Source organism: Pleurodeles waltl, chromosome 6 (assembly GCF_031143425.1).
Source record: "Pleurodeles waltl isolate 20211129_DDA chromosome 6, aPleWal1.hap1.20221129, whole genome shotgun sequence".
Taxonomy (NCBI): Eukaryota; Metazoa; Chordata; class Amphibia; order Caudata; family Salamandridae; genus Pleurodeles; species Pleurodeles waltl.
Genome location: NC_090445.1, coordinates 1,317,945,120 through 1,317,971,719, shown reverse-complemented (window position 1 = coordinate 1,317,971,719; position 26,600 = coordinate 1,317,945,120). Strand labels below are relative to the sequence as shown.

Here is a 26,600-nt window from a genome sequence, read left to right as displayed (position 1 = left end):
CTTTTCAGCCTTTTCCCTTTACGCTAACATCCCCTTCCTGTGTAGCTCCCTCACTGGGGACAAGGCCGTCGATAAGGCCCAGTTCCTGTTCTCAGACAAGTTTAAGAGGCTGCCAGGGCCGTGGGCTTCCTTGAATAAAACACCCCTGCCCTTTTGTGGCAGGGTCTTTCCCTGCAGGAACAGACTTCATATTGTTTGTTGACCTTTCACATTTCCACACTGCCTGGGAGGGGACTGACGTTTTTTCCGTTCTTTGTTGCTGAAAAGCGGCTTTCCTTCGTCTTAATTAATATTACATTTTCGGCAGGGAAGAAGGGCGAAAAGTCCCTCAGTTAGTGAAGGGCCTTTGAAGGACAAGCGTCGACGAGTGGCTGTGCGGCAGGACCACCGCTATGTTGGGGTATTTCATCCTTCTTTGCTGCTCAGTTGGGCCTGTGGAGTTGGTTCGCCCTTCACGACAAGGGCATGGGTACAAAGCTGGGGCGTCGCCGCTCAGTGCCAGCCTTGAGGTGCATGGCATATCGAGGTACCCCAATGGCCACCCGTCGCAGGAAACAAAAGCTGTCCCAGAAGAGCAGCGAGTCCGTGGGCCGAGCCCCATCTCTTCGAGCCCAAGGGAGAGTGAGGACTCTGAAGCGGACAAATCCAACCAAAGGAGAGGGTAAGTCATAACCTCCCATCTTCCAGCGACCTCATTAAAATATATTATATAAAAATGTATTATATATTCAAAAGCGTGGAGCTCATATTGAGTACTTTTACATTCCCATCAAAAACAGTGCTAAAGTCACACAGGTGCAAAGTGAAGGGAAGACAATGTGCCTATAAGGCACACATGCCTTTTGCAGGGTTATACCCAGAGCTCCTGGAACTATGCGCCAAGGGAGGACCAAATTATGCGGCAGGATTTATTTAATTATGCAGCCAAAAAATGCAAATTATGCAGCAAAATGTGATTTTGTGATAGTAATCAGTTCCTTATTTTGTTATTTTTACACGTTAACAATGGACAATGATTCACCTTATTGGTAGAAGTTCTACACCCAAATACAGCAATATACAGCTGAAAGATGAACAGACAACCTCTGCGGAGCACCTTCCGCTGCACAGGAATACGTGTCCCCTGCACTTTTAGCAACTTTTGCTCCGTTTGAGCTAGAAACATTTTTTTTTTGTTAAAATTTGCAAGTTATGCAGCGGATGATGGATTATGCTGCAGATACGTAACTATGCGAAAAACGCTGCGCCATCAGAATCACATAACTTAAGCGGCACTGGTTATATTCCGTGCAATCTCACTAGTAATTTAAATTCACATGAGAAAGCACACTCGTTTTGGCTACAAAAAAAAAAGCAGGCCATCTTTTAGTGGCAAGAAAGCGTCTTTCGGATGTTCAACAATCACAAATGTTATTTTATATACGTAATGGGTGAAGGTGTCATGCATGACTTGCAGACACTCAACATCTTTGCTTTTACAGAAAATATGAGACGGACAGAGCAGTGCAGAGGAGCATGGTGTGAGGCATAGCAAGCGGACAGGGCCAAATGGGCAATTTAGTCTTCCGGACATTTCCTCAAGGGCTGGAGCCCATGCAGGTCGGTTTTGAAAAAATTGCAGCAGGCACAGGTGGGCTTCAAAAGAGAGTTAAACAGAGGGGGCGAGTGAGCGGAGACTGAGAAGAGAGAGAGGTGATATTGGATGGATGGAAAGAGAGCGGTTGCGTGAGCTGACGATGGGAATGGGTATGGTTTGAGCACTTTTGCCAGGTCTGTTTTTGGTTCCTCAGTCGGCCTTGTCCCGGGCCCCATGCTGACCTTTCTGCACTTTCTCCAGCTCCCGGATGTTAACTGTACGATGTACAGTGAGAGAGAGGAAGGGTCAGAAAGTGGCAAAATGGGAAAGGTGAAAAAAGGAGGAGGCAGAGAATGTATGGATGTAAAGAGTTAAAAGAGAGGAAGGGAGCGGGGAAGGGTTGAATATTTTTGCCAGGGATGTTTTTGGTTTCCTGTCCAGCTCCGAAGGTAGAATAGAGGAGCCTGAGTGGACATGGTATGAAAGAAAAGCTACTGATGAGAGGGTGGGGGCACTACAGAGAAAGGGCAAGCGTGGGACAATGGACACCGGGTTGGTTGTTAACTCATAAATTATCGATTTAGGAATCGTGCGTTTTAGCAGTAATCCCAGGTCCAGTTCTTCCAGTAATTCCTCATTTGCCCATGCAGTTTTCCCGGGACATTTTGGCTGCTTTCAACAGCCAAAAGCTTCATGTGAAATTTGACAGATCAGCAGCAAGCTTTTGGACCCCAAAAACCGCTGATAGAGCCGGTAACAGGGATTACAGGCCTTTTATAAAGGGGATGGGCCGTAACGTAAATAATATGGTTGGGGAACCGAATGCCAGAAAGCAGGAGGTGGCAGGATGCAAGGTGAGAGGTGGCGACAGCAATCAAAACATTTTGAAGGAACACCAGTTGGACATGCCATGGGGCTGGGAATTCTGGTGTGTCAGGAATTCAGAAAGCACAAGAATGTGAAGTGCAGTGCTTAATGCAAGGACGTTGTCATGCTCTACAGGAACACCCAAGGCAAATGAGGCGACAGCGGTCTCTGTTCATTCTTCCCTAACGTCCAGTTCACTGAAAGAGTGCATTGACTAGTTATGGATATTATGGTGCATAAGAACTGGGGTGAATTGGTGAAGAGCGCCATGAGACCTCCTACAGTGCGATAAACAAGTACTTTGAAATAATCAGTCAATTGCTGTGATTACTTTTATATTTAGTCTTGGCCATTCATGATGGATAAATAGCAAAATGACGTATTAAGTTGAGCAATTGAACAATATGAGTTGTTATCATTTAACTTAATGGGGCTCATAACGTTATTGACCACAGAAGGATGAAAGGTTGAGTGTTACCATTAGGATTTTACCTTTGGTCTACACGTTATGGAAATCTCTCTGTAGTGTGCATCAAACCCCATCAGCGATTGAAATGCTTTTCCCTGCTCTGGGTGCTGAAGAGTTAAAAAAAAAAAATAAGTTCAGAAATGTCAGGTTTTATTTGGATTCAGCCAGTGCACTACTGAATGCAGGGTCTGCCTAGTTTTGATTCCACTTCATTACATTTGTTTTCTACCACCCTACACTTTTTGCCTCTTTATCTGAATTGTGTGGGATCTTTTTTCATCCCTGCCTTCTCTCTTTTAATTTGTTTAATGTTCTTTTATATCTCACTACCATCCACAGGCATTCATGCCCTGTACATCAAACATAAAACCCACAAAATCAGCAGTTATCATTATAAACAGATAAAACAAATGAGCAACAGTACTTCATCCTGAGAGGGCGAGGATAAGCAGAAGAACAGAGGATCACTGATGGAGGATGTCTGTAGATTAGAAATATTAGTCCAAACAAGCAGTGGCAAAGTCAACAGGTCTCATTTTGTTCACTAATTGTTTCTGCCAATATTTGTTTTGCTTTTTGGTAATACTAAGCAGTAACAGCAAACAAAAAAAGCACAATGATGGGGTCTGTATTGGTGGCTGCATCAATTTCTCTTATTTGTTATTCACCATTCCAAGATGGCAGACAGCACTTGGATCAGTAAATAAAAAAATGTTTTTTCTTTTTTGCGCAACAGTGTCTTTTTCAATGTGCAGTGGCCAGGCAGCAAATGCCAGTTCCTGGGCCCTGCACAAATAAAAAGCATTGGCAAAGCCAAAAGGTCTCACCTATGCAAGAGCTATTGGCAAAGTGTTTTGCCATGTTGTACATCAGTGTAGCTGCTGTTTAGCATGGCTAAAAGTTAGTGGAGTGGAGCGTCAGAGTGGAGTGGGGGAGTAGAGTGTCGTAGAATGAATTTGTTGGAATGTTATAGAGTGTAGTAGGAGAAGAAGAATGCTGTCAATTTGAACAGAGGGAAGTTAAGTTCATCGGTTCAGTAGAAGAGAGTATTGTAGAGTGGAGTGTGGTGGAATAGGGTGGAATAGGGTGGAGTGGGTTTGATTGGATTGGGGTAGTGGGTGGATCGGATTGGAATAGAGCGGGGTGGATTGGATTGGGGATTGAGTAGAGTGGGTTAAATTGGTGTGAAGTGGGTTGGATCGGAGTGGGGTGGATTCAAATGGGGGGAGGTGGATGGGATTGAGATGGATTTGAGTGGGTGGATTACATTGGATTGCAGCAGGTGGTTTGGATTTGAGTGATAGGGCTGGGGTGGGGTGGATTGGAGTGGACTGGGGTGGATTACATTGGACTGGAGTGGGGGGACTGGATTGGAGTGGGGTGGATTGGATTCACCGGATTTGTGTGGAGTGGATTGGACTAGAGTGGGGTGAATAGGATTGGAGAGAGGTTATTGGATTGTATTGGAGTGGATTGGATTGGAGTTGGGTTGGATTAGATTAGACTGGGGTGGATTGGATTGAAGTGGGGCAGATTGGATTGAGGTGGGATGGATGTATTAGAGTGCATTCAGGCTGGATGGATTCAACTGGGGTGGACTGAACTGTGATGGGTAGGGGTGGAATGGATTGAGATAGAGTGGGTGGATTAGAGTAAAGTGTGGTGGATTGGAGTGAGTGGGATGGATTTGAGTGGGGTGGAGTGGACTGGAGATTGGTGGATTGGATTGGAGTGTGGTGTATTGAAATGTGGTGGGGTGGATTGAAATGTGGTAGGGTGGATTGGATTGGGGTGTGGAGTGGTGGCTACAGTGGGATGGATTGGAGTGGGATGGAGTGGATTACATTTGGGTGGGGTGCGGTGGAATTGATTGGGTTGGATTTGATTGGAGTGGATTGGAGTGGGGTGGATTGTATTGAGGTGGCATGGACTGGAGTGCAGTGGGGTGGATGGATTGGATTGGAGCAGGTGGACTGAACTGGGATGGGATGGGATGGGGTGGGTTGGGGTAAAGTGGACTGGATTGGGATGGGGTGGATTGTATTGGAGTGGGGTGAATTGTAGTGGGATGGGGTGGGGTGGACTGGGGTAGAGTGGGCTGGATTGTTGAAGTGGGGGTGATTGAAGTGGAGTGGGCTGGGTTGGATTGGGGTAGATTGAGTGGGGTGGAGTGCATTGAAATGGAGTGGGGTGGATTAAGGTGAGGTGGATTAGAGGAGGTAGATTGTATATGGGTGGTTTGGATAGCAGGCGGGGTGGGTTGGAGTGGGATGATTGGATTTGAATGGGCTGCTTTGCGTTGAGTTTATGGTGGATTTGATTGGGGTGGGCTGAATTGGATTGGAGTGGGGTGGAGTGGACTGGATGGAGTGGGGTGGATCGGATTGGGGTGTATCAGATTGGGGTGTATTGGATTGGGGTGGACTGGAGTGGATTGGAGTGAGGTTGATTGGATTGAGTGAGGTGGATTGGATGGGGTGGATTCAATTGAGTGAGGTGGATTCAATTGAATATGGTGGATTGGATTGGGGTGCATTGGATAGGGGTGGGGTGGATTGTATTAGGGTGGTGTGGGTTGGGTTGGATTGGGTTGGGTTGGATTATAATGGGGTGGGTGATTTGGAGTGGAGTGGATTGTGGTGATTGGACTGGAATGGGGTGGATTGGAGTGGGTAAATTGGATTAGAGTGGGTTTGATTGGTTTGGATTGAGGCAGATTGGTTTGGTGTGGGATGGATTGGATTGGTGTGGAGTGGAGTGGATTTAATGTGGGGTGATTTGATTGGAGAGAGGTGGACTGGATTGAAGTGGAGTAGATTAAGGTGGTTTGGAGTGGGCTGTATTGGACTGGAGTAGGGTGGATTAAAGTGGACTGGATTGGACTGAAGTGGGTGGACTAGGACTAAAGTGGATTTTATTGAAGTGAGGTGGACTGGGATGGTGTGATTGGATTGGATTGGAGTGAGGTACATTGGGTAGAGGTGGACTTGATTGAAATGGGCTGGATTGGATTGGAGTGGAGTGGATTGGGTTGGATAGGAGGAGAGGGTTAGATTGGAGTGGGGTGGATTGGGCTAAGGTGGGCTGGATTGGAGTGGGGATGGATTGGTCTAAAGTGGGTGGATTGAACTGAAGTGGATTGGGCTGGTATGGACTGGAGTGGAATGGATTGGTGTGAGGTGTATTGGATTGGAGTGGGGTAGATTGGACTGGTCTGGATTTGGGTGGATTGGATTGGGTGAGGAGGAATGGATTGGAGTGGAGGAGATTGTTTTAGATTGGAGTGGGGCAGGTTATTTTGGATTAAAGTGGGGCAGATTGGAGTGGGGCAGACTGGAGTGGGGCTGGTTGTTTTGGATTGGAGTGGGGCAGATTGTATTGAGGGGGTTGGAGTGGGGTGGATTGGAGTGGAGTGGGATAGATTAGGTTGGTGTGTGGTAGATTGTATGGGAGTGGGGTGGATTGGATAGAAGTGTGGTGGGTTGGAGTGGGGTGAATTTTGGATGCAGTGTGGTGGATTGGGGTAAAGTGGATTGGATTAGAGTGTGACATATTGTTTTGGATTGGAGTGTGGCAGATTGGACTGGGACAGATTGTTTTGGATCGGAGTGGGGGAGACTGGAGAGGGGCAGATTTGTTTGGATTGGAGTGGGCAGATTTGAGTGGGACAGATTGTTTTGGATTGAAGTAGGGCAGAAGGGAGTGGGCAGGTTGGAGTGGGGCAGATTGTTTTGGATTAAAAGGGGGTAGATTGGAATGAAGTGGACTGGAGTGGGACCTGTTGTTTTTGAATGAAGTGGGGCATATTGTTTTGGATTGCAGAGGGGCAGAAGGGAGTGGAGAAGATTGTTTTGGATTGGAGTGCAGCATATTACAGTGGGGCTGACTGTTTTGGATTGGGGCAGATTGTTTTGGATCAGTTTAGGGTAGATGGGTGTGGGGAATATTCGTTTAGATTGGGGTGGGGCATATTGTTTTGGAATGGAATAGGGCAGATTGGTGTGGAGCCGATTGTTTTGGAATGGAGTGGAGTAGATTGTTTTGGAGTGGTGCAGATTGTTTTGGATTAGAGTGGGTGAATAGGAGTAGGGCAGATTAGATTGGGGTGGTTTGGGAGGATTGGAGTTGGGTGGATTGGAGTAGATTGAATTCGGGTGAGTGGTTTGGATTGAAGTGGGGTGGATTGGATTGGGTTGGATTGGAGTGGGGCAGATTGGAGTGGGATGGATTGGGGTCCACTGCAGGATTGTGTGTCAAAGCATCATTTCAGAAATTACACTTAATAAACAAACAATGTTGCTTTACAATATTTCATACAAGATAATCATTATCTTTTGAGAAGAGCGCCCACGAGGAAAAACATGAGGGAAAGTGAAAAAAGACAACTTGGCAAAATAAAAGAAAGTTAGCTATAAAAATAAAGCTTTACAATTTTGTTTGTCCTGCTGGGCACATCTTTGCCAGTCACAAGCCTTCTGTTTGCACAGCACTAGAAGTCAGAAAGAACCAAATAGTACCCCGAGTACTTCGGTAGCAGCAGACAGCCACTGATTAAGTTGAATCAACCAGTGCTTGTTCCGTGCTCCACAGTGAGGAACAGAAATGTTGCCAGTCCTGCATTAATGATTTACGAGGCTATACAAAAAAGAGTCCAAGGCAATATCACAAAATAAAAAGATGGACGGAGTGCTGATACTTTTCAAACACTCACCCCAGCCACAGATCTGTGTTTAATCCGTAGTTAATTTGCTTGCCAGGTCACCCCAGTTCGGACCCAACTAGATGCAAATCAGTCTTAACCCTGCTCCCAATGAGTTGTGTTGCTATAGAAAAAGAGTGTCATTCAAACCAACAAATGCTCACAGACAGGTGTGCTCAAAGCCCTTTACTGTACACAACAGAGTCTTGCAAGAGAGACGCATGCACTAGCGCATGCAATCGCAGGCTCAACCCTAAAAAATGAAAACAAAAGCATTTGCTGTACCACAAGGGGGAGGGGTGCAACACGGGGCAGTTGAAGGGCGAATCAACAGAGACAGCTGAGCATTTCCGAGGGGGAGTAGCTCACAGGAAAGAGAAATAAAACACATACATTCTCATGGAGAAGTTCCTAATATGTTAGTTGTGGAAGGATACAGGACAGCCAATCAAACGGATGGTAAAGACGATATGCTACAGATGAGGGACAAAGAAGAAGAGGAAGGCAAGTAAGCAAATAAGAAGTAAGCAAATGAGAGTGACAATAAAGACAGCAAATGATAAGCACTGTGTATGTGTATGCCCACTGTACGTTTCTGATATGGGCCACAAGAGCCTTTCACATCTTTAGGCAAGACCTAGAAAAAAGCGTAATATAAATGTTTTCAGTTGTATCCTGTGGCTGTTGTCCTACCTTCAACTGCTCTTCCTTTGCCCTTTTCTACCTTTCAGTCTCTTGCTCTTGACCTAAGGCTGATGATAAAAAATAAGTTCTGCTGGTCTCAAAGAATGTGTCAACTACATGCACATATTAAGCACTGTTTGTCCCATGCAGACATGTTTATTTTATACATAAGCTCCAGCGGTGACAAAAAATGATGAGACATTGCCGCTGCACAGGAAAAGGCACACCAGCACTTCCACACTATGGGAAATTTCTGCCCGTATTCTTGTGTGGGTTTGCTGTGTATGCTGATGTTTCCTAAAGAGGTGGGATGTGTGGGGATTGATTGTAGTCCTGGACCTTCTGGCAGGAAATGGAGCTGACTGCAAATATAAATGCTGTGATTGTTAATGATGCTTCTGTTTGTTGTGCTGAAATATCTATCACTAACAAGTGTCTGAAAAGCCAATAGGTCTCACCTATGCAAGAGCTATCGGCTTTGCCAATGTGTATTAGCCATGTTGTATAGCATTGTGGCCACTGTTCAGCATGGCTAAAGGTGGAGTGTCGTAGAGGGGAATGGCAAAGAGTGGAGTAGAATGTTGTAGAGTACAATGGCAGGGAGTGTTGTGTATTGGAGTGGCATAGTGTGGAGTCGCATAGAGTGTAGTACACTGGAGTGGCATATAGTAGAGTGGACCAGTCTAGAGTGCTTTGTTGAAGAGTACTGCCGAGTATAGTGGCAGAGAGTGCAGTGGCATTGAGTGCAGCAACTTTGCATTCAGTGGCATACGGTGCAGGGTCATAAAATGCAGTGGCGTAGATTACAGTGGTGCATAGTAGAGTGCATGTGTGCTGAGTGTAATGGTGCAGAGTGTAATAGTGCAGAGTAGAGTGGCACACTGTAAAGTGACACAGACTAGAGTGGCATAGAGTGCACTGCCATAGAGTATAGTGGTATGAAGTGGTACAGAATGGAGTGGCATAGAGCTGGGTGATGTAGATGGATGTGGTGCAGAGTAGAGTTGAGTAGAATAGCATAGAGTGGTGCAGAATTAAGTATAGTGCTACGGAGTGCAGAGTGGAGTAGTGCAGAGTAGAGTGGCATGGAGTTCAGTGGCATAGAGTACAGTGATTCAGAGTAGAGTGCAGTGGCATAGAGTGCAGTGAGTGCAGATGTGTAGAGTGCATTGGAGTAAAATGTAGTGGTTATGAGTAGAGTGTTGTAGAATGCAGTGACATAGCGTGATGTGGGGCAGAGTGGAATAGAGTGGCTTAGAGTGCATTTGCATAGAGGAGAATGCTTTAGAGGAGAGTGAAGTGGAATAGAGTGGAGTGGTGCAGGGTAGAGTGCAGTAACTTAGAGTGACATAGTGTGTAAAGGTGTAGAGTGCAGTGGCATAGAGTGCAGTGGGGCAGAGTAGATTTGAGTGGCGTGTAGTGGATTGGCATACAATGGAGTTGCATAGAGTTAAGTCTCAATAAAATGTAGAGTGTATTGGCATAGAGTGCAGTGACATAGAGTGCAGTGTTGCAGAGTGGCAAGGAGTGGAGTAGTTTGGTGTGACCTAGACTGGAGTGGTGTAGAGTACAGTGGCAAACAGTGCAGTGGTGTAGCGTGGTGAAGAGTGCATTGGCATAGTTTAGAATGGTACATGGTAGAGTAAAATAGAGAGGCGTAGCGTGAAGTGGCATAGTGTGCAGTGGCATAGAGAGAAGTGGTGCAGAGTGCAGCACCATGGAGTGGTGTAAATGGAGTGGTGCAGAGTTAGTGCAGGTGTGTGGAGTGATGCAGAGTAGAGTGGAGTGATGTAGAGCAGAGTATACATGGTATTGTAGTGCATTGCCATTACATACTAAACATTTTCAATTGAAATGACCATTACATTTGCACAGCCATACAGTTTTACTAATAAAACTATACCATGCACAAACAGAAATATGTTGCTTTTTTTATCATATTAAAGGATTTGTTTCCAACACACTTCAGAAATAAGAAAATCTGTGCTTAATATGTGTTCCTGATTCTGATATATTCTGAAATACTTACGCAGTTCATTTAAATGTTGCCATGTGCTAGAAAAAAAACTCTTTCCTTCCCCCAATAGCCAGCAAGATTGTCCCTTACATCCTCTCACTTTGAAGTCAAAGAAAGAAAAGTAGACAAGCACCCTCAGAAGACCACACCTTTTATTTTATCTCTTTCTTTGAATGCACAGTAAATGTGACAAGGCAGCTGCTATAACTGTGTAAACTTTTGAAAGGCATCCCTGCCAGAAACTGGTTTAGAGTCCCTGAAGGGATGCACTTTTTTATTGTCCCGCAATCTGACATCCTCTGACATCTTCAGAAAAGCTCTGACATCATCTTCCACTTACATGTGACCCTCAGGCTTCGCAAGATCATTGGCTCTCCTTAACAGCACAGCTGCCTGTTCAGAACTCCTGGACTCCTATTCTGCCATTCCAACAACAGTCGCTAGCCAGCCTTCGTTCCAGTTGTCCGTTCATTCACAGTGCAGCCCTTGTGGACCCATTTACACTCAGATTTATCTCACAGTTTTCACACAATCAGCAATAAATGTATTTCTTTCACAGCACAACCGATCAGTGGTTTAATAACCTCAACACTTGCTAGTAGTGCACTTTTTTCTCATTGGTCATACCGGAGAGCTCAGTTTCTCCACACATGATAAGCCCACAAATTCTATCTGACCCTATATAAGCATGGGGCCATATGTACAAACACATTTTCCCATAGACATAGAATGGGTAAAACCCTTTGCTACATCTGGCCCTTAGTGCCTTTCTCAACACCGAATGCACGCAATTCCCACGAGGCCAGTACGTGGTGTCCCGGTAGCCAATTTATGAACATATGGCCATGTCTTCCCCTTTATTGATGTTCAAAATGAGTAATACATTGCTAGACTCTTGTTATGCCCTGTGCACTGTTAATATGTTTTATGTGCAGGAAGAAATAGAAGACTTGGAAGCCATTATGTGGGTTAAATTCATACTTTATTTTGCCTGGAAATACTACCATATTTGTTGCTACATTTCTGCGGGAACTTGTCTCCATCCATGCTGTCCCTGTCCTATCCTGGTCTGAAATGGAGTGCTCCTCCCTACACTTCCTGTCCACTTCCAGGGGCAGGAATTGGTGTTTGGTGTCCTGGCTTTGTACCTCAGAGAACTCTTTCATGTAAGGTTATAGAGTTCATACAACATGACTTCTACCCCTCCATAGAGGAAAATGGCATCTCTGACATGACATCTCCCCACTCTTAGAGAACTATAACACAGTATTCCCTGCCCCCACCTGAGGAGTCAACAGTGTCTGTCCATGCATCTAGTCCTGCAAACTCAGAGTTTGTTGAGCCAGTCAAGCCGTTCCTGTTGCTGGTGATGGTGTGATATTCACATTTGTGTGGCTGTATGTGGCGTGGCATGTTTTGTTGTCTCGCTGGCTGGTTAATGGAGCATGGTACACTGCTCTCAGAATCGAAGAGGTCCTCTAACTTCAATTTGCATTTTGGTGGCTGTCTGTAGAGATGTTTTCTTGGCATAGTTGTGACTTTTGATTAAGCTGATCTAATGGAAGGCGATGTGATGCTGTCTGAATATTGCAGGTTGTCAAATGGTTTTCTGTGTCTTCAGGTGGTTTCCTCTGAGAAAGTTCTCTTGACTCTAGTGAGATTGTTGTTTTCATTGCTTCATTGATTCATCTGTCTGTGATGAGCTGCTACTCGAGTTTTTAGGTGTTTTTCTAAGTGTCACCCATTGACTATTCTCAGATGAGTTTCCACCTGGGATGGTGCTTGGAACTAGGAAATCATGCTTTGCTCTGAGAGATTCATGTTCTTTCTTGTGCCAGAATGCTAAACTCTATTGAATTAATTAACGATAATTTGTTTCTTTGTCCCTTTGGATCATTTATGTCTTGTCTTCACTCCTCCCTTATACGACTGTCTGCTGCCTGTCAGGTCTCCGCACCTTTTGGTTGTCTTTTTCATGCACATTTGTGCTGTTATTTCCAAGTGTGTTTGCACAGACAGATTTACTGTGGTTTCGCATGTGACCTCCAGTGTGTGCCTCTTTCATGGGTTGTAACACAGCGGGACAGCTTCTCAAATCTTTCTGTGAGCCGTTGCAAGCCATTTGTCACATAGCTCCTTGGTGTTTCTGTGATTGGATTGGCATGGTCTTTGGAAACCAAAAAAGTGCTTGGCTATGTGCTTCCAGCGTGTTTTCTGAACTATAACATTGTGTGCCATGTCTTTGGTTGTGATGTCTCAGCTGTCTAATCTTTGCTCTCTTGAGATCTTCCTTTGTCCTCACTCCTCTCTTCTTCTCTGAGTGATTTTAGGCTTCCCCAATTCTGTGTCAGACATCCTTTTGTGTCTTGTCTTATCTCTTGCATTGAGGTTTTATTTTATTGCCTTTTGCCAGCACACTGTCCCCTTCCCCTTTAGGATTTCCTCTAATGAGAGTGTTTTTTGAGAACCTTACATTGCATGGTTGTTGACAGGTTTTCCTCAATAATCTGAAGTGGCATTGCGCACTTGGTTGACAATGTATTGACAGAACAATGTTGTTCCAGGTTTTCTAGGCTTGCAACAAATGCTGTTTTAGAACTTTGCAACACATTCTGTTTAGTATTTGCTCCTAGCATGCAAATCATGGTATTCCTGGTCTGTGTTTGTTGTAGAGTTAAAGTCTGTACTCAAAGCATTTTTGAGTTTTCGTACGTCTCCTTCTTCACCCTTCACTACCAGTTGTCATGCCCTCTGCATGCGGATGTCTATAAGTTCTGGGTTTGGTGTGTGGGCTAAACTAATACTTTATTATGACTTCCCTGGATAACACACATTCTTTTACTTCTGTGGGAGCTTGTCTCCATCCATGCTGACTATAATCTAGAAACCAGTATTTTGGTTCCAAAACCTGAGGGCATGACAACCAAGAGAGAATCAGGAAGGAAGGAAGGCAGGGAGGAAGGAAGGATGGATCAAGGAAAAAAACAAGACAATAAAACAATGGAGACAGAAAGAAAGATAAAAATGTAGAACCAAAGCGCAAGAGAGTGGCAGGGAGGGGAAAAAGAATGATAACAGGCTCTACTTCACATAAGCTAGATATACTTACGACATAAAATCAACAAAAGATTTTGTTAGATTGCCCTAACAAGAGTGGGGTGTGTTAGAAATGGGGTCTGGAGTTGGCAGTCAGTTTACACCCTGTTCAAGTAGGGACCCTCACTCTAGTCAGGGAAAGGGAAATACATAGCTCAGGTAATCCCTGCTCTTCCCCTTGGTAGCTTGGCACAAGCTGTTAGGCTTATTTCTGAGGCAATGTGTGAAGTATTTGTACAAACACACACAGTAACGCAGTGAAAAGACCACAAAAGCACTCAACACCAGTTAAGAAAAATAGCCAATATTTATCTGGGTAAAACAAGACCAGAACAACAAAAAATCCAACATACACAAGCAAAGATACAAATTTTCAAGGATTAAAGTTCACTATAGCGCTTAGAAACACAAACAGCTCCAACTTGGGCCATCACAACGTCATTGATGGAGTCAGTCCCAACAATCCAAGGATAATTGCGAGGAAGGTGGCACAGGTCAGAAAGTTGCACGGACCCCTAGGTACAGTACCTTTGGTACCAAGGAAACAAGCTGATGCACTGAGTCAGGGAGATGAGGTATCGCTGGATCCAGTACAGCGTGGGTTCCTTACTGCAGAGCAGGGCAGGTGATGCGGTGTCAGTGCGAGGCGTCAGTTCCTGATGATCCGGCGGGATCGATGAATTCGGCAGGTCAATAAGCATGGGCAACCTCACGGGGTCACTGTCATGCCACGGGGCTACAGGTGTCTCATTGGAGTTGGGTGGCATGGACATCAGTGGCACGGCACTCAGGACTCACAAAGGTGCGGGACGTCAGCAGAGCTGCGGTGGCATCGGGACTGTGGTGTCAGTAGCAGTCGTCACACTCCAGATGGGACCACTGCTTTGGGTGCAGGTGCTGTCGTGGAGTCGGGCAGTGACGTCAGTCCATGAGTCGTCCAGAGTCGGTGCACCTGGTTATTCTTGTTTTTAGGCCAGCTTTCTCTCCCAGTGGCCCATAAACTGAAATAGCCACCGTCTGGCAAGTTAGAGTCCTCAACAAATGATTCCAGAGACTGTTAGGTGAAGTCTTTGATGTCTTAACAGGAGGTGAGCTCAGTCTAAGCCCTTCGAGAAACTTCACAAGCAGGATACACAGAAAAAACCCAGTCTTTGTTCTCTTTAGGGCAGAAGCAGCAACTGCAGGCCAGCCCAGCAAAGCACACATAGCAAAGGGGCAGTACTCCTCCTCCAGCTCTTCATCTCTTCTCCTTGGCAGAGGTTCCACTTGATCAAGATGTGTTCTAAAAATCTTGGGTTTTGATCCACTACTTATACTCATTTCTGCCTTTGAAGTAGGTGAACTTCAAAGTAAAGTCGCTGCTGTTTACAAGATCCTTCCTTGCCCAAGCCTGGCCCCAGACACACTCAAGGGGGTTGGAGAATGTAAATGTGTGAGGACAGGCACTGCCCTTTCAGGTGTAGGTGTCAGCTCCTCCCTCCACACTCTAGCCCAGGAAGGCTTATCAGGATATGCAGGACACAACTTAGCTCCTTTTGTGTTACTGTCTAGAGGAAATTCACAAACAGCCCAACTGTCAGTCTGGCCCAGACGTGGATTTCACGGGTAGGCAGATGCACAGATTGGTTAAGCAAGAAAATGCCCACTTTCTAAAAGTGGCATTTTCAAACAGACAATCTAAAAACCAACTCTACCAAAAGATGTATATTAAAATTGTGAGTTCAGAGACCCAAAACTCCATATCTCTATCTGCTCCCAATGAGAACTGCACTTAAAAGATATTTAAAGGCAGTCCCAAGGTTAAACTATGGGAGATAGGCCATGCAATAGTGAAAAACGAATTTGGCAGCATTTCACTATCAGGACATATAAAGCACACCAGTATATGTCCTACCTCTTAAATACATGGCACCCTGCCCATGGGGCTACCTACGGCCGACCTTAGGGTAGACATACCTGTAGTAAAAGGGAAGTTTTGGACCTGGCAAGTGGGTACACTTGCCAGGTCGAATTGGCAGTGCAAGACTGCACACTCAGACACTGCAGTGGCAAGTCTGAGACATGTTCACAGAGCTACTAATGTGGGTGGCACAATCAGTGCTGCAGGCCCACTATTAGCATTTGATTTACAGGCCCTAGGCACCTCTAGTGCACTTTACTAGGGACTTACTAGTAAATCAAATAGGTTTATCAGGGATAACCAATCATAATCACAGTTTTTACAGGAAGCACTTGCACTTTAGCACTAGTCAGCAGTGGTAAAGTGCCCAGAGTACCAAAAATCCACAAAAACAAAGATCATCACACAGTCAAAAATAAAGGAAGCAGAGGCAAAAAGACAGGGAAAACCACATCAAGGTTGCCAGGTCTAACACGTGTCTCCCCCCAGCTGAAAGTGGTGAGAACTACCCAACCTCATGGGAGTTCTCATCATTAAGCAGAAGAATCTGGACAGACCATCAGAATTGGCGCATTCTCTACCAGGGCAGTGTTCCACCGTAAATTACATTCCCTGTAGAAAGATGGACCACCTCAACAGTTTTGGGTTCTCACCCCTCACCTGTATTAACCATCTTAGGGGCCTGTGGTCTGTCCGAACCCAGAAGTGAGTCCCAAACATGTAGCTTCTTGAGTGCCCAGACCACAGCAAAAGCTTCTCTCTCAATTGCGCTCCACTTCTGTTCCCTGGGGAGTAACCTCCTACTAATAAAGGCTACAGGCCCAGGTCCAGATCCTCTTTGTTTAGTTGCACTAGAAATGCCCCCACAGCATGCTCTGGAGCATCAGTCTGCACAACAAATTCCTTGAAGAAGTCGGGTGCCTTCAGCATGGGTGCCGTGTACATGGCTGCCTTCAGGGCATCCAAATCAATCTGACAAGCCTCAGTCTTGATCACTGTCTTGGGCTGCTTCCTGGAAATCAGCTCTGTCAAGGGGGCAACAAGGAAGCCATACCCCTTGACAAACCTCTTGTAGTAATTGGTGAGACCTAAGAAGGCTGTCACCTCTGTCTGGGTTTTTGGGGGTTCCCAAGCCAGAATGGCATCAATTTTGAATTGTAGGGGGACCACCTGGCCGGTCCCCACCTGGAGTCCCAAACCACAGATCCCTGACCTATTTGGCACTTACTAGCCTTAACAATGTGGCCTGCCTTCTGCAGGGCCTACAACACTTCACAGAGGTGCTGCAGGTGTTCCTCCCAGCAGAAGCTGAACACTGCAGTGTCATTCAGGTTGGCGGCTCTACAATCCTCCAGCTCAGCCAAAACCTAGTTGACAAACCTCTGAAAGGTGGCAGGGGAATTTTTCAACCCAAAGGGCATAACCCAGAACTGGTAGTGCCCCTCTGGTGTTGAAAATGCTGACCTCTCTTTGGCCCCCCTCAGTCAAGGCAATCTGCCAGTACCCAGGCATTAAGTCAAACGTACAGAGGAACTTGGCAGCTTCTAGAGGAGCTATGAGCTCATCAGCTCAGGGGATGGGGTGCGCATCAGTCTTAGTGACAGCGTTGAGTCCACGGTAGTCCACGCAAAACCCAAGTTCATGAGTAGCACCAGAAGCAGCAGCCTTTGGAACCAAGACCACTGGGCTGGACCAACAACTGCTGGAGAACTCTATCACCCCTGATGCTTGAATCTTGGAAACCTAATCCTTGATACTGGCTCTAACCTTGTCAGTCACCCTGTAACTCTTATGCTTCATAGACGGACTGTCCCCAGTGTCCACATCATGTGTACACAAATGAGTGACCCCTGGGGTCAAGGAAAACAGAGAGGCAAACTGTCCCAGCAACAGGTGACAGTCCCTCTGCTATTCTAGGGGAGTCAGTGTTGGGGAGAGGTTCACACTCTCCAGAGACGCATCTTTGTCTTGGGCAGACAGGAGGTACGGTAGAGGTTCACTCTCCACCTCCGTCCCATCATCTGTTGCCAAGAGCATAGTCATTTCACACCTCTCAAAATGTCTTTTGAAGCGGTTAACATGTAGGACCCTCAAAGGGTTCCTGGGAGTCTGCAAGTTCACCAGATAGGTGACATTACTCTTGGCTCTACCACTTCAAAAGTTCCAGTCCACTTGTCCTGGAGACAACGGGGCTCCACTGGGACCATAACCCACACTTTTTGGCCAGGCTGAAACTGAACCAGAGTGGCATTCTGGTTGTACCACTGTTTCATATGCTCCTGGCTGGCTTCTAGGTTTGCCTGAGTGAGTTTCCTGAAGCGGGCAGTCTGGTTCCTAAAGGCCAGCACATAGCTTAAGACGTCCTGTGGGGGGCCTACCGGGAGCTTTCTCCCAGCCTTCCTTCACCAGTCTCAGAGTTCCTCTCACAGGGTGCCCATACTGTAGCTCAAAGAGGCTGAAACCAAGTCCCTTCTGCGGTACCTCTCTGTATGCAAAGAGAATGTATGGCAAGAGGACGTCCCACTTAAGCCTCATGGGTTGTGACAGACCCATAATCATGCCTCTCAGGATGCAGTTAAACATTTCAACCAACCTATTTCCTTGGGGATGGTAAGGAGTGGTGAACTTGTAGGTTACCACACACTCCTTCCACAGAGACCTCATATAGGTAGATATGAAGTTGGTACCCCCATCAGATCCCACCTCCTTGGGGATCCCCTGCCGGTAAGAATCCCCATCAGTGCCCAGCCCACCACAGGAGCTGTCACTGACCTCAGAGGGATGGCCTCTAGGTACCAAGTGGTATGGTCCACCAAGGCAAGGATGAACCTGTTGCCCCCCAAAATATTGTCCTGCACCAAATGTCCTGCCAAAGGCACACCATGAGCCAGTCCCAGTAGCAAGGTTCTGAAGCGCTCGGGTACTACCAGCACATGTGCTGCCCCAGGCTCAGCAACCTTAGGCTTACTATGCAGTAGGCCATCCTCCCAGTCAATGCAGTGTGATCCAGACTCCTTGCCATATGCCTGGTCTATAGCCTGCTGCTGCAGACCCTCAAGAGAAGGGCATGACTTCTGTGCCTTGCAGAACTCCTCCCTGGTGAGACCCCCTTCCTGCTGACAATGAGTTAGCTCGGGCACATCCCCCAGTTCAGCCACTTGTTCCCCTGTAGGCTCCAGGCATCCCCTCAGGTTCAGCCTCCTCTCAGACCGTGGGAACTTCTGGGGTGAGTTTCCCATGCCCCTTGCTCTTCCTCTTCCTGGCGGGCACCGGGGCCACTCTTTCAGGCTCCAGGGCCTCCCTATCACCCTGACTGCTTGCCATAGACTGGGTGGTCATGCAGCCCACACAGGTAGGCCCAACATCTCCAAGTGTGACAGGCTTTCCACCTCACTCCAAGGGGAATCCTCCAGGTCGTTACCTAACAGACAATCAACAGGCATGGTAAACTCACGGCCACCCTCAAGGAACCCAAGACACCCCTATTCAAAGGGAACCTGTGTCACCTGACACAGGGGCTCTGAGTTGTCTACAGCAACTACTTGGTAAAACACATTGGGAACCACTTGCTCTTCAGACACCAGGTGACACTTGACAGTAGTCACAGTGTCTCTCAGAGCCTCAACTCTCTGTCCATTGATGGTCACCCACTGCCTGTACTTCTTCGTGTTCTCAGGTACGAGTGTCCTCTGGACCATCTTACTGCCCCCCGGTGAGCCAAGGGTCATCTCAGCTGGCTCCCACCCTTCTCCTGGAACCAACTCCTCCCTAAGCACTACACTGGCCAAACCCTGTGACTGTGCACCAGTGGGTGCCAGTGCCAGCTTGGGACACTAGGAATCCCACCTCATGTGATCCTCCTGATCACATTCATAGCAATTACAGGGACCCCTCACTGCTGGCTTCCCTGTAGAGATCCATGGCTTCTTCTCACCTGAGTGATGGGAATCCTTACCCTTGGAACTAAGTTGGGGCCCTTTAGAGAACTCCCCCTGTTTACCCTTACCCCCTTCCCACTACTTCTGATGGGCACCCTGCCCACCGCTGATGGAGTCTCCCCATAACTCTTTTGTACCTTGGTGCTCTCCAACTGGTAAACTTCCTGGGCAAGCTTCCTGGGGCCAGTCAGCTTGATGTCAATTAGGTGTTAGCGCAGTTCTGGAAAACAAAGACTATACAAGTGCCACCATGCAATCAAATTGTACAGCCCCTCAAAAGTTGTTACCTTGCTTCCCCCCACCCATCCATCCAGTGCTCTGCAAAAGGAATCAACACATTAGAGGCACTAGGATGCGCAAATTTTAATGTTGTGGGAGATCTTAATCTCCATTTGGACTGTCCTTCCTTACCTACTATTAGGAGCTTTTTGGCGGATCTTGAGGCTTTACAGCTCTCGCAGATGATTACCTTCCCCACACATAAAGGTGGTCATATTCTTGACCCGTTCTTCACAAATTTAGAAGGTCTCAGAGTTCTTGGTTCCTCTCAGTTGGTCTGGACAGACCACATGCTGGTGAAAATGGCATGCTCTCTGTCTGACTCTCCTTTTGTATCTCAGGATAGATTTGTTCTTAAACGACACTGGAACAAATTAAGTCTGGAGGATTTTTATCATCAGCTTGAGAAGGCTCCTTTAGGTCCGCTCACTGAGGTCGATTGTGGATACGACTCCTTCTGTGAGTGGATTTCTGGTGCCCTCGATTCTCTGATTCCTATGTGTTGGTCTAAGTGTCACCGGAAGGAGCCGAGCCCTTGGTATGACACTTCCTTGGCATCTCTTAAGAGGGTCTGTAGACAGGCCGAAAGATTATGGAGGAAGTCATATGACTCTGATCTGAAAATATGTTATCTTGCTAAAATCAAGATTTATCACAGGGCAGTGTGTCAAACTCGTGCCTCCTTTTATGCTCAACAGTTTCAGAATTCTACCAATCCATCGAAACTTATTTTTAAAGTATTAAAGGACCTGATGGCGAAGAGAGTAATTGCAGGGGAAATATGCTCGGATTCACATTGTGAGGGTTTGGCCTCTTTCTTTCATGAAAAAGTGCAAGCCATCTATCGCACTTTCCCAACGGGTTCCCTGATGCTAGAGCAGGTTGGTCGCACCTTAGGTGAGGGGGAATGTCTTTCCATCTTACCCCCCTTATCTCTGGAGATGTTTGACTATCTCTGCGCCAAAATTAAGTCTTGCTCTCCGGCTGACCCGTTGAAACCCGCCCAACTTAAGACTCTGGCACCGGTTTGCCGCTCCCCGGTACTGTCCTTGATCAACCTGTCTCTTTCTTCTGGAGTGGTTCCCGTTAGATGGAAGCAGGCAGTAGTTACGCCAATTCTGAAGAAGGCGACCCTTGACCCCCTTAAACCTGAAAGCTACCGCCCTATCTCCCTTCTTCCTTGGGCCACGAAAATAGCAGAGGCCCATGTGAATGCCACTCTTACAGACCACCTTGGTAGGTTTAACATTCTTGATCCTACCCAGAACGGGTTCCGCGAGGGTCATAGTACGGAGACGGCCCTCCTCTCGATGGTCGAGCATCTGCGCTCCGTGATGGATTCCGGTCGGACGGCGGCACTGTTGTTATTAGATCTTAGTGCCGCCTTCGACACGGTCTCGCACGGAATTCTGATTCGGCGTCTTGAGGAGGTGGGCGTTTCTGGCTCCGCCTTGCACTGGTTTCGTTCCTTCCTTATGGATAGGTCATTCCAGGTGGCGATCCCGCCCGGTAAGTCGTCACTCTACCCGTTAGACCAGGGAGTCCCACAGGGGTCTTCACTGAGTCCCACCCTTTTCAATCTGTATGTGAGACCGTTGGCTGCGGTCGTCAAGCGGTGGGGCCTAACCATGGTATCCTACGCAGATGATATGCATCTGGCGGTCACACTGAGTGGGGACTCAGACCTGGAGGCTCCCAGGTTTTGTGATGGTCTGCGGGAAGTGGCTAACTGGATGAAATCCAACTGTCTCCAGTTAAACACCAAAAAGACGGAGAATATGGTGGTTGGTAAACAGATGGTTTTCTGGGATGATAAATGGTGGCCTTCGGAGTTGGGTGTGACTCCCCTCCCAGCGGCAGAGATAAAAAACTTGGGGGTATGGTTTGATTCTTCTCTGAGTTTCATCTGTCATACCAAGAAGGTGGCGGCTTCTTGCTATGGCATCATCAGAGGACTTCGACCTATCCTCAAATTCTTTGATGCACCTACAAGACAGCTGGTGGTTCAAGCATCAGTGCTGTCTAGGTTGGACTATGCCAACTCCCTACTGGCGGGGATAAACCAGTCAGAATTTCGGCGGCTCCAGCGGGTTCAAAACGCTGCGGCCCGACTGGTGACTGGTCTCCCCAGGCGATGTTCGGTGTCCAATACTCTGCGCTCTCTCCACTGGCTCCCTGTGCAGCAGAGGATTAGATTTAAGGTTCTCTGTTTTGCATTTAAAATCTTAAAGGGTACTTCCCCGCAAATCATGGAGAAATTGCTGATGCCTTATGTTCCCTCTCGCACTCTTAGATCGTTAGGCCAGAACTTAGCAGTGGTTCCGCGCTTTAAGCTGAGCAGAATTGGGGGCCGCTCCTTTCGAGTCCTGGCAGCGAGTTGGTGGAATTCTCTTCCTCCACAAATCCGGGCCATTGATGAGCTCCTTCAGTTTAGGCGGGCTATTAAGACCTTTTTATTTGTCTAAGCTTATCTGTTGTGTTTTGTCTTCTTTTGCCCGCTTTTAGTGCTGTGTTGTGTTTACCTTCTCAAAGCGCCGGGACGCCCCTTTGCTGGGGCAGCTGTGCGCGGTACAAATAAAAAAATAACATAATAATAATAATAATAATAATAATAACATTCCAACCAAGTTTGAGAATCCCCCTTTTTGTAAAACCTAAATCTCTCCGTGTACTGCTGTGGAGTGAGACCATATCTAGTGAGTAGAGAGTCCTTCAAGATAGAGTGGGTGAGCCCCTGAGGATCCCCAAGGACTGTCAAAGTGTCCCTCTTTTCTACCTCAAAATGCTTCCACAGACCCACCCCACAGTGTACCTCAGGGACCAGGTTCATGTGAAGAGCTGACTCATACCCCTTAATCCACAAGTATATGTCATCCTGCCTCCTATAATCCTTTACCAGATTTTTGGGAATGTGCACCCTCTTTTCAGGTTGCACTGGGGTACTGCTGCCACCATCTGTGCCTAACGTGCCCTTCAGGTCCAGCTCCTTTAAGCTCAGCTCATGAGCTAACAACATTTTTTTCTCTTCCATGGCCAGTGCCATTTTCTTTGCCTCTGCCTCTATATCCAGTTTGGCCAATTCTAGCTTGAGCTTCTCATACTCCTTATGATACCTTCTCTCTGCTTGTCTGTCCGTCAGTTCCTCTGTGGTCAGAGTCTTGGAAGAAATGCTGCTGCCTGGCCAGGAGGCCCTCCCTCAAGGCAGGTCCAGGTTTTCCACCAAATCACCATGCATGCTCTGCACCTCCTCATCCACAGTCATATTCTCCTCTGCTGTGTGCCCCTCAGCCTCATTTGCTGCCAACCAGTCCCTTAGCACCTTTTGCAGATCATCCTTCTTGGTGGAGATTTTGACAGAGCATTGGAATGCCTTACAAAATTGCTTGAGCTGGGCCACTGTGTAACCCTCTATTTTCTCCTGCTCAAAAACCTTTGCAACAACTGCTGATGGTTCACCAGACTGAGACATGTTGGAATTAGTAGGGGGTTTAAGGGCTGACAAATACCTCTACAGTGGACCATAGCATAGGCTTAGAGCATGAATGTGTACATTCTTTTTAAATTTTGAAGTGCTGTTCCCCTCTGCTAGTCATCTTTGCTGGAGGGAGGAGGCATAATGAAAGGACCAGAAGTAGTTTGATGGGACAAGTACAACTTCTTGTCCCATCAAACTGAAGCTTATTTGCTCTAGTCCACCGAACCACCAGAATCAGCCACCAACATGGTCATCAACACTATGGCCCTGATTCTAAGCTGGGTGGGAGGCGGTAGCCGGCCGCCAAGCGGGAACCTCCAGAAGACCGTACCGCGGTCAAAAGACCGCTGCGGTCATTCTGGGTTTCCCACTGGGCTGGCGGGCGACCGCCGAAAGTCCGCCCGCCAGCCCACCGGGAAACACCCTTCCCACGAGGAAGCCGGCTCAGAATGGAGCCGGCGGAGTGGGAAGGTGGGACGGGTGCAGTTGCACCCGTCGCGAATTTCAGTGTCTGCAAAGCAGACACTGAAATTCTTTGTGGGGCCCTCTTATGGGGGCCCCTGCAGTGCCCATGCCATTGGCATGGGCACTGCAGAGGCCCCCAGGGGCCCCACGACACCCCATACCGCCATCCTGTTCCTGGCGGGCGAACCGCCAGGAACAGGATGGCGGTATGGGGTGTCAGAATCCCCATGGCGGCGCAGCAAGCTGCGCCGCCATGGCGGATTCCCATGGGCAGCGGAAAGTCGGCGGTACACCGCCGGCTTTCCGCATCTGCCCGAATGCCCGGCGGAGCACCGCCAGCCTGCTGGCGGTGCTACCGCCAACCTCTGCCATGGCGGTATTTACCGCCAGGGTCAGAATGACCCCCTATTTCTTTTGATGAATACATTGACATTTCTCATCTGCCTTGCTTATGGCAGTGTTCAACATAAAGCACTCGATTCACAATGCAAGGTCATGCTATGGGTCTAGCTTCTTCCTGTTGTACATGTATTAATTTTCGTGTATTTATTTATTGAAAATTTTATATAGTGCACTCACTGCTCAAGAACCATACAGCGCTTTCCATAGCACAGCACATAGAACAAGGCAACACAGTCCTGCACAAAAACAATATGCAAAATAGGTTTCCTATATTCATGGATGACTATACAAAGGTTCAAACCTAACATGCAATGCTAAAGTGACAAGACCAGAATCAAATTAGTGTCGGTACACAAGTTCAGATATTTAGAGGTATACGTAATGTCAACCATTAGCAGCAGGCAATATAAAGATTAGGATCATCACATAACTTCTAGCACTTAGAGTACTATAATCGCATTCCCATAAGAGCTATATGCTGACAAGGAGTAAGAAATAGGCTTCTACAGAAAGGATGTGAAAAAGCAGTGGTGAAACAGAAAGTCTTTTAGTTCTTATTTCTAATTATACAGAAAGGTGATGGTTCACGCAGCAAGCAGAATGGAATCCCAGACTGTAGAGAACATCCAGAGAAAGAATGTTTGTTGTATGCTCTTTTATTAAGGAAGTTATTTTTAAAAGAAGATTTTCTGAATGCAGTGCTGATGGGAATCTACCACAATTTTCAATAGTATTGACAGATAATGAAAATGAAAGCAACCAACGTGAACAGGTTTATGTACTGAATATACTTGTTTATACATTGAGCTTCATCGGGGCACTTTCAGGAATGCAGTACAGGGGTGGACTTTAGGACTGCTGAAGATAATACTGCTCTTTAAAACAAAGTGTGAGAGGTACCAGTGATTTTGAGGTCCTGTTGGATAAGAGAGATTTGATCCCCTTGATATATCTTGTCTGATGATTAGCATTCTTTGCCATGCTGTTTATATGCATATGGAGATTGAGATGATGAGCAAGTCTAGTGATGTAGCACTTTTCACAATCGCCAGTGTACAGCCAAAGTGTTTCTGCAATGGTATGTAGCAGCATTGTGGTGAGATATATTAACTCTGTCTTGTTGGGATTGAGTTTGAGAACACAACCACCATTCAGGATTTTATGCCACCAGTAATCAAAGCTGCTAAGGTGATATCAGCAGGAAAAGCCACCTTCAGGGAAAGCTGGATGTATTCATGATGTGAAATACCAGATTCTCTGATATTACCCACATAGAGATGAAAGGGTGCAGGAGCTAGAGAAAACCCCATGAGGAACATCTTGCTGACCGTGAGTAATGAATGACAAAGAGCTTTCAATCTTACAAATGACTGGTTAGTTAAGAATTAAACCCTTTGGGAATCTTGTGTTTAAATTCCTTTTGAGTTTGAATGTGAATATGGTGGATTACAGTTTTAAGCAACATTGATAGATTGAGTAATATTAGCAGTCTTGCTTTATCATTGACAATAATACGTTAAGCATTGTCAATGACTTGCAAGATAGCAATCTCAGTGCTCCACCGGGCTGTAAAATTAGTCTGGAAGTCATCGTAGCTATAAGGTGTAAACCACAGACAGAGTGAAAGTTATTAAGATCTCACTTCAAAAAAGGAGGTGGGGAAGAGAGGGAGAGAGAGAGACTCTAGCTCATGAAGTAACAAGACTTCTAGTAGATGTGCCTTGATACCTTCTGGGAGCAGCCGATCCTCCAAAGACTATGCCAAGACAATAGTGGATCAAGTCCACCTTTTGCTACCTAAAAGGAACCCGTCTTACCAGGACCTGCCGCTTACAAAGTTATGAATGAGTGATCAGACAGGTGGACAGATCTAGATGGACCAAGAGAGCTATCTTAATATTCAAATTGTGAAGAGATTTCTCTTCCAGAAAAAAATACATTTTGAAAAAGTTAGGAAGAACATCATTACACTTGTGGGAAGATTGAACTACTTTTGAAAAAAAAAAAAAAGGATCAGGGTTGCTAAACCTGGCATCGTTGGCACGGTTTCCCCTGACTTTTTTGCCTTTTGATCTCTTGTTTGCTAACATCAGTTTGGCTGACTTTTGTACTCTGGGCACTTTACCACTGCTGACCAGCACTAAAGTGCATGTGCTCTTTCCTTAAAACATGTTACCATTGGCTGTCCACAGTTGACGTATTTCATTTACTTATAAGTCCCTAGTAAAGAGCACTACATGTGCCCTGGGCCTATAAATTAAATGCCTCTAGTGGGCCTTCAGCACTGATTGTGCCACCCAATTAAGTAGTCCTTTAAACACGACTCAGCCCTGCCATTGCAGAGCCTGTGTGTACAGTTTTAAACTGCCATGTTGACCTGGTAAGTTAACCCTCTTGCAAAGCTCAAACCTTCCCATGGGTTAACATTGGGATAGCCTTATTACCCTTTGTATGTGTAATTTCCAACCAAGAAGGGATGGGACCCCCAGGTTTGAAGTCTCTGGAATCATATTTTAAATTCACAACTTATGGTGAGGTCGAATTTTAAATTGTAATTCTGAAAATCCTACTTCTTGAAAGTTGCCATTTTCTTACTTTAAGCATCTAGTGCCTTGTGCCTGTCTCTGATTACACAAATGGTTGGCTGACAGCTGGGCTCTTTTGCATTCCATCCAGTCAGCCACACACAAAGGGAGCTTTGGTATGACTGAGTGGACATCTGCATGTTGATGG

At 46.5% G+C, this 26,600-nt stretch overlaps 1 protein-coding gene across 2 annotated transcripts in view; it reads left to right on the top strand.

Moving 5' to 3' along the window:
* Positions 1–305: 305 nt before the first annotated feature.
* The window catches only part of MMRN2 (multimerin 2), a 242,478-nt gene continuing 216,183 nt past the window's right edge, over positions 306–26,600 (top strand). For both annotated transcript variants that reach the window (XM_069240619.1, XM_069240618.1), the window contains exon 1: positions 306–661. In XM_069240619.1, the coding sequence (XP_069096720.1) occupies positions 393–661 (269 nt within the window). In that variant the 5' untranslated portion in view covers positions 306–392. The remainder of the gene's footprint in view (positions 662–26,600) is intronic.